Source organism: Capricornis sumatraensis, chromosome 9 (genome assembly GCF_032405125.1).
Source record: "Capricornis sumatraensis isolate serow.1 chromosome 9, serow.2, whole genome shotgun sequence".
Taxonomy (NCBI): domain Eukaryota; kingdom Metazoa; phylum Chordata; class Mammalia; order Artiodactyla; family Bovidae; genus Capricornis; species Capricornis sumatraensis.
In genome coordinates this window covers 18,238,427-18,254,634 of record NC_091077.1, presented here as the reverse complement: position 1 = coordinate 18,254,634, position 16,208 = coordinate 18,238,427, and the positions used below count along the sequence as shown (strand labels likewise).

Below are 16,208 nucleotides of genomic sequence, written 5' to 3'. Positions count from 1 at the left end.
ACACCAGGGACTGCTACTCAACCATTCAAATGAACAAAACTTTGCCATCTGCAACAGTACAGGTGGACTTGGGGGACATTATGCTACGTGAAATAAGTCAGACAGAGAAAGAAACACTGTATGATATCACTCATATGTGGAATCTGAAAAATAAACCTGTGAACGCAACAAAAAGGCAACAGACTCAGAGATACAGAGAACAAACTAGTGGTTACCAGTGGGGAGAGTAAAGACAGGAAGGGCAAGATAGGGACGGGAGTTAAAGAGGTATACACCACTGCTACGAAGAGAGATGACACAAAACAGGGAATACAGCCAACCTTTTATAATAGCTGCGAATGCAGTGTAACCTGTAAAAACTGTGAGTCATTATGCTGTACACTTGTAACTTATATAACATTGTCCTTTAGCTACACTTCAATTAAAATTTTTTTTAGAAAAATATTACAAAGCTATGGTAATTGAAACAGTGTAGTGCTGGGCATAAAGACAGATATACAGACCAATGGAATAGACCAGAAAGCCCAGAAATAAACTCTCATATATGTGGTCAAATGATTTTCAACAAGGGCATCAAGACTATTCAATAGGAAAAGGACAAGTCTTCTCAATGAATGGTGCTGGGAAAACTGGATATCCATATTCAAAAGAATGAAGTTCAGTGGGGTGGGATGGAGACTCGAGAGGGAGGGGGTATGGGTATCTTTATGGCTAATTCCCACTGGTATATGGCAGAAATGAACACAACATTGTAATTATGCTCCCATTAAAAAAAAAAAAATGAAGTTCAACCTTTACCTAAAACCATATCCAAAAATTAACTCAAAATGGACCAAATATCTAAATGTAACAGGCAAAGCTACAGAATTCTTAGACGAAAACACAGGGCAAAAGTTTCACAATATTGGATTTGATATGATTTCCTTCCATATGGTTCAAAAGAAATCACTATGGTTTTTCCAGTAGTCACATATGGACGTGAAAGTTGGACCATAAAGAAGGCTGAGCACTAAAGAATTGATGCTTTTGAACTGTGGTGTTAGAGAAGACTCTTGAGAGTCCCCTGGACTGCAAAGAGATCCAACCAGTCAATCATAAAGGAAATCAATCCTGAATATTCATTGGAAGGACTGATGCTGAAGCTGAAGCTCCAATACTTTGGCCACCTGATGGGAAGAACTGACTCATCAGAAAATACCCTGATGCTGGGAAAGACTGAAGGCAGGAGGAGAAGGGGAGGACAGAGGATAAGATGGTTGTATGGCACCATTGACTCAATGGACATGAGTTTGAGCAAGCTCCAGGAGATGGTGAAGGACAGGGAAGCCTTGAGTGCTACAGTCCATGGGGTCACAAAGAGTAGGACACAACTGAGCGACTGAACAACAACAAATGATACCTTGGATATGACACCAAAGGTACAGGCAAAAACAGGAAAAATAGACAAACTGGACTTCATGAAAATTAAAACCTTTTTATGCAAAGTACACAACCCACAGAATGAAAAGGTAATCCACAGAATGGAAAAAAATACTTACAAATCATATATACGATAATGGATTACTACCCTAGATATACGGAGAATGCCTAAAAGTCAACAACAACAACAAAACAAACAAGGACTTCCCTGATGGTCCAGTGGTTAAGACTTCACACTCCCAATGCAGGAGGCACAAGTTCAATCCCTCGTCAGGGAACTAAGATCCCACACGCCATGTGGGGCAGCCAGGAAAAAAAAACCCACTCCAATTCAAAAACAGGCAAACAGCTCAAATAGATATTTTTCCAAAGAAGATATACAGATGCCCAATAAGCAGATGGAAAGATGCTCAACATCACCAATCATCAGAGAAAGCAAGTCAGAACCACAATGAGGGAACTGCCTGGCAGTCCAGTGGCTAGGCCTCAGTGCTTTCACTGCAGAGGGTCCAGGTTTGATCCCTGGTCAGGGAACTAAGATCCTACAAGCTGCATGGCATGGTCAGTAACAAAAACCCACAATGAGATACCACCTCACACTCTTTATTAGGGATACTATCAGAAAAAGAGACAAAGCAACAAGTGTTGACAAGGATGTGGAGAAACTGGAACCCTTGTGTACTGTTGATAAAATGTAAAATGGTGCAGCTGCTATGGAAAACAGCATGGTGGTTCCTCAAAAAATTAAAATAGATTTACTACATAATCCAGCAATTCTACTTCTGGGTGTGTATCCAAAAGAACCGAAAGCCCACAACACGGTAAATCAACTATACTTCAATTAAAAAGCTAAATTAAAACTTTAAAAAAGAATTGAAAGCAGAGTATCAAAGAGATATTTGTATACTTGTGTTCACAACAACGTTATTCTCAGTAGCTAAAACATGGAAGCAACCCAAATGTCCAAGATAGAGGAGTGGATATGCAAAATGTGCTCTGTCCATACAATGGCATATTGTTCAGGACTAAAAAGGAATGAAACACAGACACACACCACAGAGTGGATGAACCATGAAGTAAGCCAAATACGAACGACACGTATTGTTACAATTCCACTTACATGAGGTGCCTATGATACACACATTCACAGGCACAGAAAGTAGAACACAGGTAACCAGGGGCTGGGGGTAGAAGCTATTATCTAATTGGCAGTTTTATTCAGGATGATTAGAAAGCTCTGGAAACAGCCATAGTGGCTACAAATCATCATGCTTTTTTTTTTTTGGATGAATTTTTTATTGTGGTAAAATATACATAAACCTTAACATTTTAAACATTTTCAGGTGTGAAATTCGGTGGTGTGCAGTAGATTCATGATGCTGTGCAACCATCATCACTATCCATTTCCAGAGAGTTCTCATCATCTCAGACAAAAACTGTGTACCCATTAAAAAACAATTCCCTGGATAAAGAAAATGTGGTACCTATCTGCAATGGAATATTACTCAGCCATAAAAAAGAATGAAATAATACCATTTGCAGCAACATGAATGGACCTAGAGAGTGGCATGCTAAATGAAGTAAGTCAGATAGAAAAAGAAATAGCATATGACATGTCTTATACGTGGAATCTAAAAAGAGAATAAAAATGAACGTACAAACAGAGACTCACAGACTTAGAGAAGGAACTTATGGTTGTGGGGGAGGGGAGGGATAGTGAGAGAGTTTGGAATGGACATGTACACACTGCTATATTTAAAATGGATAACCAGCACAGTCCCAAGATGGAGGGCCACCATGAAGAAGGCGGCTGCAGAAGATGTCAACGTCACTTTTGAGGATCAACAAAAGATAAACAAATTTTCACGGAATACAAGTAGAATCACAGAGCTGAAGGAATAAACAGAAGTAAAAAAGAAACAACTCCAACATTTAGAAGATGCCTGTGAGGACATCATGCTTGCAGATGACGACTGCTTAATGATACCTTATCAGATTGGCGATGTTTTCATTAGTCATTCTCAAGAAGAAACACAAGAAATGTTAGAAGAACCCAAGAAAAATTTGCAAGAAGAAACTGACGCCTTAGAATCCAGAGTGGAATCAATTCAACGGGTGTTAGCAGATTTGAAAGTTCAGTTATATACAAAATTTGGGAGTAACATAAACCTTGAAGCGGATGAAAGTTAAACATTTTATAAAATTTTTTTAATTTGTTTAATAAACTTGAAAAAAAAAATAAAATAGATAACCAACAAGGATCTCCTATATAGCACATGGAACTCTGGTCAATGTTATATGGCAGCCTGGATGGTAAGGGAGTTTGGGGGAGAATGAATACATGTATATGTATGCCTGAGTCACTTTGCTATTCACCTGAAACTATCACAACAAATGTTAATCGGCTATTCTCCAATACAAAATTAAATAATAATAATAATTCCCCAAGTCCCTAGTAACCACTATTCTGCTTTCTGTCTCTGTGAATTCGCCTATTCTAGAAACTTTACACAAGTGGAAAAACATAGTATTTGTCCTTTTCTGTCTGGCTTACTTCACATCATGCACATTCTTAACGACACTGAAACACTTTAAAATGGCTTCAGTGATAAATATTATGTTACAGATGGACTTCCCTGGAAGCTCAGCTTGGTAAAGAATCCACCTGAAATGTGGGAGACACCGGTTTGATTCTTGGGTTGGGAAGATCTCCTGGAGAAGGGATAGGCTGGCTACTCACTCCAGTATTCTTGGGGTTCTCTGGTGGCTCAGATGGTAAAGAATCCACCTGCAATGCAGGAGACCTGGGTTCAATCCCTGCGTTGGGAAGCTCCCCTGGAGGAGGGCAAGGCAACACACTCCAGTATTCTTCTCTGGAGAATCTCCATGGACAGAGGAGCCTGGCGGGGTACAGTCCCTGGGGTCACAGAGAGTCAGACACAACTGAGTGACTAAGCAGCAGCAGCATGCTACAGATAAACATTATATTACAAACAACAAATTCAAGCCAAACTACGGCCAAATCAACAGCTTCTATCTATTTCTGCTTTACTGACTATGCCAAAGCCTTTGACTGTGTGGATCACAATAAACTGTGGAAAATTCTGAAAGAGATGGGAATACCAGACCACCAGACCTGCCTCTTAAGAAACCTATATGCAGGTCAGGAAGCAACAGTTAGAACTGGACATGGAACAACAGACTGGTTCCAAATAGGAAAAGGAGTACGTTAAGGCTGTATATTGTCACCCTGCTTATTTAACTTCTATGCAGAGTACATCATGAGAAACGCTGGGCTGGAAGAAGCACAAGCTAGAATCAAGATTGCTGGGAGAAATATCAATAACCTCAGATATGCAGATGACACCACCCTTATGGCAGAAAGTGAAGAGGAACTAAAAGCCTCTTGATGAAAGTGAAAGAGGAGAGTGAAAAAGTTGGCTTAAAGCTCAACATTCAGAAAATGAAGATCATGGCATCTGGTCCCATCACTTCATGGGAAATAGATGCGGAAACAGTGGAAAGTGTCAGACTTTATTTTTTTGGGCTCCAAAATCACTGCAGATAGTGATTGCAGCCATGAAATTAAAAGACACTTACTCCTTGGAAGAAAAGTTATGACCAACCTAGATAGCATATTCAAAAGCAGAGACATTACTTTGCCAACTAAGGTCCGTCTAGTCAAGGCTATGGTTTTTCCAGTAGTCATGTATGCATGTGAGAGTTGGACTGTGAAGAAAGCTGAGCACCGAAGAATTGATGCTTTTGAACTGTGGTGTTGGAGAAGACTCTTGAGAGTCCCTTGGACTGCAAGGAGATCCAACCAGTCCATTCTAAAGGAGATCAGCCCTGGGTGTTCTTTGGAAGGAATGATGCTAAAGCTGAAACTCCAGTACTTTGGGCCACCTCATGCGAAGAGCTGACTCATTGGAAAAGACTCTGATGCTGGGAGGGATTGGGGCCAGGAGGAGAAGGGGACAACTGAGGATGAGATGGCTGGATGGCATCACTGACTAGATGGACATGAGTCTGAGTGAACTCCAGGAGTTGGTGATGGACAGGGAGGCCTGGCATGCTGCGATTCATGGGGTCGCAAACAGTCAGACACGACTGAGCGACTGAACTGAACTGAAGAGATTAAGTGATTGAGAAGACATGCCATAGACCAAGAAAATATCTGTAAAATCAAAGTTTGACAAAGGAGTGATATCCAGAAACATAGAGAACTCTAACAAACTCAATAATAAGGAAGGAGACATCCCAAATTTTAGAAAATGGTCACTTTGAACAGACACCTCCTCAAAGAAGTTAAAGGCAAATAAGCATATGAAAATATGCTCAATGCCATAAGTCATAAGGGAAAAGTCCAGAACCAGATGGTTTCACTGTTAAACACTACCAAACATTCAAAGAATTAAAACCAATTATACTCAAACTCTTCCAAAAGCAGAAGAGGAAGGAATACTCCCTAACACATTCTGTGAAGCCAGTACTACCCTCACACCAAAACCAGACAAAAATACCGCAAGAAAACTACAGATCAATATTCCTTGCAACTATAAAATTGTCAAAATAACAGCACACCAAATGCAACAGCACATTGAAAAAATTATATATATAATTAAGTGGAAATTTATCCCAGGAATGATACTCAATGTAATACACTACTGTACTAAAATAAAGAGGGAAAATTCACATGATTATCTCAACAGAGGTAGGAAAAAGCACTTAAAAAATGTTATACCCTTTCATGAAAACACTCAGTAAACTGGGAATAAAAAGGGACTTTCTTAATCTGATAAAGGGCATTTATGAAAAATCCACTGCTAACATAATACTTGATTAAAAAAAAGACTGAATAGTTTCCCTCTAAGTCAGGAAAAAAATAAGAAAGACCATGTTTGACATTACTATTCAACACTGTACTGAAGTCCTGGCCAGAGCAATGAGGCAAGAAAAAGAAAAAAGGTGTTCAAATACTAAAAGGTATCCTGTAACGCCAGAAAGCAAAGATGAACTAAGGAGTCTCCTGATGAGAGTGAAGAGGAAAATGAAAAAGCTGGCTTAAAACTCAACATTCAAAACACTAAAATCCTGGCATCCAGTCCCATCACTTCAGGCAAATATAAGAGGGAAAACTGAAAACAGTGACAGATTTTCTTTCCTTGAACTCCAAAATCACTGCAGATAGTGACTGTAGCCATGAAATTAAAAGATCCTTGCTCCTTGGAAGGAAAGCTATGACAAACCTAGACAGCACATTAAAAAGCAGAGACATCACTTTGCTGACAAAAGTTCCCATAGTCAAAGCTATGGGTTTTCCAGTAGTCATGTATGGATGTGAAAGTTGGACCATAAAGAAGGCTGAGTGCCAAAGAATTGATGTTTTCAAATGGTGGTGCTGAAGAAGACTCCTGAGAGTCCCTTGGAAAGCAAGGAGATCAAACCAGTCAATCCTAAAAGAAATCAACCCTGAATATTCACTGGAAGGACTGACACTAAAGCTAAAGCTCCAATACTTTGGCCACCAGATAGGAAGAGAGACACAAGGGAAAAGACCCTGATGCTGGGAAAGACTGAAGGCAAAAGTGGCCACAGAAGATGAGATGGTTAAACAGTTATCACTGACTCAATGACATGAATCTGAGCAAACTCAGAGATAGTGAAGGACAGGAAAGCCTGGCATGCTGCAGTCCAGGGGGGTCACAAAGAGTTGGGCAAGACTTAGTGACTGAACAGATCCAAACTGACAGGAAAAAAGTTAAACTACCTCCGTTTGCAAATGATATCCTTTATGCAGAATATCCCAAAGAAGCCACGAAAAATTGCTAGAGATAATAAACAGATTCAGTGAAGTTGCAGAGGACCAGATCAACATACACACAAATCAGCTATGTTTCTATATACCAGCAATGAACATCCCAGAAGGAAATTAAGGAAACAATTCCATTTCATAATAGCACACAGCAGACTAAAATATCTAGGAAAAAATGTAACCAAGAAAGTAAAATACTTGTATATGAAAACTACAAAACATTTTGGAAAAGAAATTAAAGAAGACCTGTAAATGAAAAGACATCCCTTATCCTTGGACTGGAAGACTTTAACATTGTTAAGATGGCAATGTCTCCAAAGTGTTTACAGATTCAATGCGATCCCTGTCAAAATTTCAGTGGTTTCTTCTGCAAAAATGGAAAAGTCCAATGTCAGATCCATACATAATGCCAAGAGGCCCACAACAACCAAAACCATATTAAAAAACAAACAAAAACCCCAGCAAAGTTGGAAGACCCACACATTTCGATTTCAAAACTTCTTACATAACTACAGTAATCAAAACAGTATGGTACTAGTATAAAAGTGAAAGTGAAAGTCAGTCATGTCCAACTCTTTGAGGCCCCATGGACTATACAGTCCAAGGAATTCTCCAGGCCAGAATACTGGAGTGGGCAGCCTTTCCCTTCTCCAGGGGGTCTCCCCAACCCAGGGATCAGACCCAGGTCTCCTGCACTGCAGGCGGACTCCTTACCAGCTGAGCCACCAGGGAAGCCCTGGTCTGAGGACAAACATAAAGACCAATGGAACAGAACTGAATCCAGAGAGAAAGCTAACCATATGCAACCAACTGATTTTTGACAATGATGCTACAGTCACTCCTCGGTGGGGGGGAGAACAGTCTCTTTAACAAATGGTGCTCAGACAACTGAAAGAGCATATGGAAAAGAATGAAGTTAGACCCTAACTCATCCCACACACAAAAATTAACTCAAAATGTGTCGTCCCCAGCCACTGTTGAACAAGCCACACTTCGCCTTCCGATGCACTTCTCATACCAAATGAGTGTCCTTCTCTTGGTGAACCAGTGCCATCTTTCCCTCATTTCTGTACCCCTGCTATCTGAAATGGCCCCAGGCACAGTGCTAAAGTACTGTCCAGGGTTCCCAATCTCAAGAGAGCTAGCTGTGCGGTGTCTTCCAGAGGATATATGCCTGCCAGACAAGCTTAGTGCCAGCATGAATGATGCTGCTGTGAGTTCACTGTTAACAATCAACAATGTACAATGAATAAGGAGCCTTCAAACAGAAGTGCCCAGAAAACAAGGCTATGTGTCCCTCTGCTGACAAAACTGTGACCAGAGGCTCACAGGAACTTAACCTCTAGGCCCCTTGCAGCAAAGGTTCAGTTTTCACTAACTCAGTGTTCCTGGTAACTTTATGTAGCTTTTTTGAGGAAGGAGAATTGACTGAATATACGTGGCAGGGGGTGGGGGGTTAGTCGGGTCTAAACAATGGAATATTATTCAGCCATAAAAAGCAATGAAGCACTGACACACAGCACAACTTGGTGAACCCTGAGAACATGAAGCTCAGTGCAAGAAGCCACACACAAAAGGCTGCATGTTGTGATTCCTTTTGTATGAAATGTCCACAACAGGCAAATCCACAGACACAAAGCAGATCAGAGGCTGCCAGAAGATGAGAGTGGGGATGGGGAGACAAAACATTTGACATTAGAGAGGCTGCACAACATTACAAATGCACTGCATGCTGCTGAATTATACACTTTAAAATGCTTAACTGCACAGGATGTGAATTTCACCTCAGTAAAAATTTTATTTTACAACTATCGTATCATAGGAAAACATTTGACCTTTGACCCCAGTTCCTGATCCTAGAAATTGCTCAGTTGTGTCTGATTCTTTGTGACCCCATGGACTATACAGACCATGGAATTCTCTAGGCCAGAATACCAGTGGGTAGCCTTTCCCTTCTCCAGGGGATCTTCCCCACCCAGGGATCGAACCCAGGTCTCCCGCATTTCAGGCAGATTCTTTACCTGATCTTGGAATCTCCTGAGTGATGGGGTGACAGAAGCGTCCTATGCTCTAATGAGGTAGCTCCAGGTGGGCCCCTAGGTGGCTTAGGATGGGGCTGGTCCCCAGAAAGACCAAGTCTTGACGAGAAGCTCATCCCCTGTCCCGACCTCCAAGCTCCAGGGCGGGGGAGGGTGGAGAACAAGTTAGTCAGCAATGGCCAGTGACTGACTCATGCCTTGTTAACAAAGCTTCCATAAAACCCCTAAACATGGGGTTCAGAGTCCTCAGGGAGAGCAGGCGAGTGTGCAGGTGCAGGTGTGGTGGCGGGGAAGGACCTGGAAGTTCCTCCCCTACCCACACCAGGCCCCGCCTCTCTCCCAGCTGGCTGCTTCTGACCTGCATCCCACATACTAAACCCAAAACAGGAAGTAAAATGTCGATCAGAATTCTGTGAGCTGTTTCACCAAACCCCAGAGCCTGAGGGGGCTGTGGGAAACCCTGATTTACAGCTGGTCCATCAGAAGCACAGAAGGCGCCAGTCACAAGGTACACTGTGGGGCTGAGCCCTGACCTGTGGGTCTGCGCTAATTTGATGGCTACTGGCAGAGACAGCTAAGCTCCTGGACACCTGGACTGGATCTGGAGAACCAAAGCCAGAGGAGAGGTGCTGGGAAGGATGCTGCATTTGGCATTAAAAGCAAGTGAATAGAAACAGCTCAGCGATGCCCAGAAGAACTTTTAAGTCAGAAGAACCCAACCCCACCCCTCTTTTTTCCACCCGGGCTTTGGGGAAAGGAGTGGTTTATCTGTATAAGAACATCCTGCCAACAGGTCAAACAGAATGTGGCCTCAGATAAGTGCTAGGGCCAAACAGCACAGAACCCAGAATTCCACCATTCCACAGCAGGTGCCATGGCCAGGGGCAGATGCAGCCAGAACACCTCAGGCTTACACAAGAAAATGTCCTGCGTCTGAGAGACAGGCCTTCCTGTTCTGGGTGCACATCCACCCCACTGCTCGGAGAGGCCACTGGTCACCTTCCTTCATCTCTGGGGCCTAAGGCCTCAGAGACTGCCTGCTCCATTCACTCTGCGTGCCCAGGCTGACCCTCCAGTGACATCAACGATGAAGCGCTCACTCCATGCTGGGACCAGACCACGTGCCCTCCCTTCCATCTCTCCTAATCTTCCCAACAGCCTGAGAAGCAGACACGACTGAAATCTATCTCGTAGACAGAGTAACGGGTCCAGAGAAGTGGCATGTCCACAGCTGCTCCTCATTGCTTAGCACAGCAATGATCAGCTCACCTAACTGATGACTGAACGGTGAGGAGGGCTAAACTTCGACGGCAGCTCTTGCCTGCATGGGTGGGGTGGGGCAGTGGGGCGGAGGCAGGGGCGGGGGAGAAGCGACTAGCAAGTCCTCCCCAGATGGCCCTGCATCACACACATCCCACATTTGCAGCAGCTGCTTCTGCCGTAAACCCCCCCTTGCTTTTCCACACCTGTCTGAGCTTTACCAACCTCCAAAGGGACCCACATTTACACAACACTTGAAGAAGCAAGCAAACAGCAGAATTCACGAACAGCCATCATCCTGGGTCACGTCTGTTTTGGGTACACATACGTGAACACAAGCTCTGCTGGTCCAAGTAAGCCCCCATGATTGAGGTGAGCCCAGCCCGTGTGACTGGGTGTCTAGGCACTCCCGCACGCAGGCTGGGGATGTGACCACCCTCTAGGGCCTGGCCAAGTACTCAGTAATAAGCATCACCCAGCAGAACGTGAGGTGCACCCAATGGGACCTGTGACCCGCACCACAGTCCCTGCCCAGGTAGTCTCACAGTGCAGGGCTGACCACTAGAGCCCTGAGGGCAAAGCTGCCACCGGGAGCAGAGGATTCTAGAAACGGGACACAGGGCACAGGAGAGCACGCAGCAGTCATCTCGAGGACGGGCTCATAGCTCCACACCAGCCCCAGTGCCCAGCGCTGCAGACACGGAGGTGTCCATGCACATCGCTTTCTCCAGATGCACTTGCCCTATCTCCCCAGCCCCCCAGAGGGGCTCCAATCAGCATTCCATTTGCACAGCCTCCCCGTGGGGCAGGAAGGCTGGACACATACCTGCCAGGGACTCACCCCAGCCCTGGCCCTCCTCCACACTCCCCAAGCAGCAGGAGGCCTCCTGGGGTCTGGCTCCCTAGGCGATGGGGTGCCAATGCCCCCAGGGGCACAGTGCCCCTCCTGTGCCTGTGCAGACAGGTTGGGCTCTCCTCTCATCATTGGCCAGTCACCTTGACGCCCAGAAAATCAGGGTGACCTGCAGCCCCACCATCAAATCCCACACCCACTGAAATGTTCCTCAGTGCCCTCAAGCTCCACCCCTGACACCAGGGATGCTCAGAAGAAGCGGCTTGTCAAGTGAGTGGTGGCACCCATGGGCCCCCCAGGATGTCGTCCCCCTTGAGAGATGGCAGAGCTGCCCACAGCCAGGCCAGCTGCATGCATGGAGAAGCACCCAGCCAGCAGGCATTCAGAGTCAGGTAAAGTGCCAGCTGGCCACACCTGTGAGAAGCAACAGAGGCTTGCTGCCAGGCAGACAATGGTTAAATGCTGGGTACTGGGCTTCAAGAAAAAAGCTCTGGTCTGAACTGTGTCCCCAGTTTCTAGGCTGCCTCCTACCTGCCACGTGATGGTGCTGGGAGGGGCTTGGGTCACGAGGATCCCCCTCAGAGGGGGATGGTGCTTCCACAGACTGCTCGTGCTTCCCCACAGAGGGCACAGCAAGAAGAGTACGTGACCTGGAGCGCGGCCCTTCCCTGACCATGCCGGTGCCCAGCCCAGGATCTCCAGCCGCCGGAACGCTAAGCAAACAACTTCTGCTGTTTCTGAGCCGCCCTGTCTGTGGTATTGTGTTATCACAGCCTGAACACTCTGAGACGATTTCTATTTTTTCCATTGTAAGCACATAGAGAATACTACAGAGAGAACACCCTCCTGTGATCCTACCACCCAGATTACCTTTACCGTCTTTCATACATATGATCCCTTTTTTCTATAAATACCATACACACAACTTGCTTTTCTCATTCAACAACTCTAAAAGCTCTCTCCCAGAAGGCCGTCAACGGTTCCAGTTCAGAACATGCACGAGGGCCTCCAACCAACAGCCTATGCTGAACGTCCAGGTACCTTCCAGATCTTCCCCTCTCCTCCCACGGTGACCGTCCAAGGACTCTGACCCCACCCCAGCAGGTGACAGCTGAGCCAGGGACCCTGCCACTTCTAGCATGACTGACGGGGCCATGGCTTGCTGCTCCCCAACTTGCCAGCTCCCCAGCTGACCGCCATGGAGAGATGGCTGCGACACTCCACCCGCGGGCCTGACATGGAGTCTCCGTTACATGTGTCAGCATCCACCCTGCCGCGCAGGCACTGCTGGCCCCCTCACCTCGTGTGAGTTGTGTGGCCTCCTCACCACTCCCCAGGACCCTACCTTGTTCTTGAAGTACACCTCGATGGGCATGATGAAGCCAGCATACCCCGACTCCTCCACCTTGTAGGGGGGCTCCTTGCACACTGAAAAGAAACAGATGATGTGCCATCAGCTCCCGGCAGCAGGAAGCACATGCATTCTGCCTCCTCTCTGGGCTCAGTGGGCTCTGCAGGAGGCCGGCTCCCCAGGAGTGGAGATCCCAGGCCTGGTCCACGTCAGAGGGGTCCCAGGGGAGAGAAGAAGCAGAACAGGAGAAAGAGTACCCCCGCCACCCTGGGGTGGGAGAGTGTGTGGGAAGGGGCCGGAGACCAGCTAAGGCAGAGGAGCCGGCACTGGCCACTGGGCACATGGGTTCAACTGACTGAGAGCAGCAAGTGAGGCTTGGGTGAGATGCCAGGCCTGGGGAGCCCTGGTCTCCCTGGAGGGCAGATTTTCTGCTGTGCCCACCTCCTGCCATCACCCACGTGAGCACGTGACTTGGGGCCCTGCTAGGGGCCAGGGACATAGACACCAACTGGAGGTGGGCCAGGGACATAGACACCAGATGGAGGTGACCCAGTCTAAGATGGGGCTTGCTGCCTGGGTTCCACTGCAGCACCTAACCACAGCATCCCCACGGACCACAGCATCCCCAGGGATGGGGGGGTGGAGAGAGAGAGAGAACCCAGGAAGAACACAGAACAGAGGTAAAACGCTCTCGCACAGTCTCACTCTCCAGGATGCACTGTCAATGTTTTGACGTGCATGCTGTCACTATGCGAGTAATGGGAAAACACTGTCCTCCTGCTTGTAGGAAAAACAGGACAGTACAGATCAACCACTCATGTCCTCCACCCTACCTTCTCCCGTGGCGACCAAGAGGTAGGAAAAAACCCTGCCACCTGTTAACACCTTTACACACGTGTGTGGACTGTAACTCTTAAGTGGGCCACACATGGCTGGAACATAATGACAGGCCAGCATCTTGCACGTGGCCGGCACATGGGGTATGAGGCTTGCTCGGCTGGCCTGACTTCCTGCCAGGGGCGAGGGGGCAGTCACGACCCGGCCATAGGACCCACTGCAGCAGAGCCTCCTGTGGCACCAGTGGCCAGCTCCTCAGCTGAGCACCAGCAGCGCTGTCACCTGACCTCAGGGCATGAATGTGAGTCATTACTGCCACCAAATGCTGCATTCATTCATTATCCACGTCTGCGGTGTTGGGTGCCCAGATGGTGACAGAGGCCAAGGGCATGCCTCTGGTCCCCAGGAGGGAGCAAGTCACCTTCAGTGGGACAGTCGGCCCACCCGGAAGTCAGGAGCAGCCCTGCCGAGGGGACCACAGGCAGGGAACTCTGTGGGGGTGACCTCAGCCCCAATCCCTATTCCAACAGGCCTCCTGCTCTGTGGTCACCCTCTGTGGGTGCTGACGGGGCACGCCACATGCAGCCCATACCACACCACTTTCTCATTCCCTCTGAAACCTGCACTGCCTGGCATCCCGCAGCTCAGGATCCAGGCTGTCCCATGCTACCTCAAGGCCACCTTAGCTTCTCCCAGAGAACTTGGGAAAAGGAAAGAAAAAAAACCAAAGTCAATGTCCTCAGAGGGAAGACAAGCTCGACAAATGAAAACAAGATATTTTCAAAAATGAAAATTAGAGAGTAAGAAAGGGCTCTTAGACATTACAAATACAGTATTTACAGTGGTTTAATTCAACAGAAAGACCAGAAAATAAAGTCAACAGAATCTCCCAGAATGTAGGGATTAAAAAAAATTTTTTTAAGAAAGGTAAGAGGTACAAAAACAGCAGCTAATATTCATAAAGCACCTACTGTGTGCCAGGCAGTATTCCCAGAATCTTATACCATCAACTCCCAACAACACTGTGAGCCAAATGCACTTGTTCCCATTTTACAGATGAGAAAACTTAAACATAGAGAATTTACATAACAAGCATTCTAGAAAGAGAAAACAGAAATTAAACAGATGGAAAGAAATTGTCAGAGAAATAGGAGAGAACCTTCCAGAGCTAAAATGAAGGGCACCAAATGTCCAACATGATGAACAAATGAACCAAAAACAATTCAATATGATGAATAAACAAACCAAAAAAGTCCCCAGAAAGGTCATAAAAACCATCCTAAGTCCTTCTAGAGAAAAAACAAAAACACTAAAAAACACATCACCTGCAACAGAACGAGAAACCAGTAGCATCAGATTCCCCAGAAGATGACAAAGCAACACGTTCAAAGCTCTGAATGATAGTCACTCTCCAACTGGAACATTATACCCAGCTCAACTACTGCTCAAGCGTGGGGCCAGAACAGGCCACTCTAGATACACTAAGACTTTATTCCCTGCACACCTTTCGAGAGAAATTGCTTCAGTAATTAGTCTCTTGGGAAACTTCTTGATAAATTACTCCAGTAAAACAGGAAAATGAACCAAAACACAGGGTGTGAGGTGAATCCCTGAGGAGAAAAGTAAAGTACGTCCCAGTGTGATGGCTAATGAGGTGGTCTGGAGAGGAGCCAGTTCTAATCAGAAGAGGAAGGGGCTGGAATGAAATACCCTGAGGAAGAGGGGAGTCTCCACTGAATAAATGAAATGATGGGGGTATGGAGAAAAAGGCAAAGCACCTCTGATGAAAAAGACAAATGCAGGGACGGGGAGGAAGAAGCAAAAGGTGTTCACAAAGCCACAGGCCAAATATGAAGCCAAGTAAATGGGGCCAAATTTCTTTTTTCTTATTTTGGCTGAGCTGGGCCTTTACTGCAGCATGAGGGCTTTTCTCCAGCTGCGCACTCGGAGAGCCTCTCCAGTTGTGGCACATGGCCTCTCTAGTTGCTGCATGCGTGCTTAATTGCCCGATGGCATGTGGGATCTTAAGCTTCCCTGGTGGTTCAGCAGTAAAGAATTTGCCTGCAATGCAGGAGTCGTGAGAGACAAGGGTTCGATCCCTGGGTTGGGAGGATCCCTGGGAGAAGGAACTGGCATCCCACTCCAGTATTCTTGCCTGGAGAATCCCCAGACAGAGGAGCCTGGCAGGCTACAGTCTATGGGGTTGCAAAGAGTCAGACAGGACTTAGCAAATCAATAAGAACAATGTGGGATCTTAGTTCCCAAATCAAGGATCAAACCCATGTCCCCTGTATTGGCAGGTGAATTCTTAACCCCTGGACCAGCAGGGAAGTAACAAAACTGGGCCAAGTTTTAAGCAAGGATGACAAAAAAAGATCCTATCTGATCTTGGCATGACCTTGAGCATTCTCCTTGGAGCAAGTGGCCCAGAGTTCAAAGAGAACCATCCCGATGGTGGAGAGCATCAATATAGTCAGTGACCCTCACAGTTTCCGACTTCTAGACTTACTCTCTAACCTGGAGCGGAACAACCTTAACCAAGTTAAATGTAGCTCCCAGAGGGGGCATAAGGGTCAAGGAAGACAGGCTGCTCCTGCCCTTCTCTTCCTAAGTAGAAAGTCAGGAGACCCTGGC

General features: G+C 46.2%; 1 protein-coding gene across 1 annotated transcript in view; it reads right to left on the bottom strand.

The window, feature by feature from the left end:
- MLLT1 (MLLT1 super elongation complex subunit) overlaps nt 1–16,208 on the bottom strand; it is a 58,910-nt gene that overhangs the window by 40,144 nt on the left and 2,558 nt on the right. Inside the window, exon 2 of the mRNA XM_068981001.1 lies at nt 12,732–12,814. Within this exon, the coding sequence (XP_068837102.1) occupies nt 12,732–12,814 (83 nt within the window). The remainder of the gene's footprint in view (nt 1–12,731; nt 12,815–16,208) is intronic.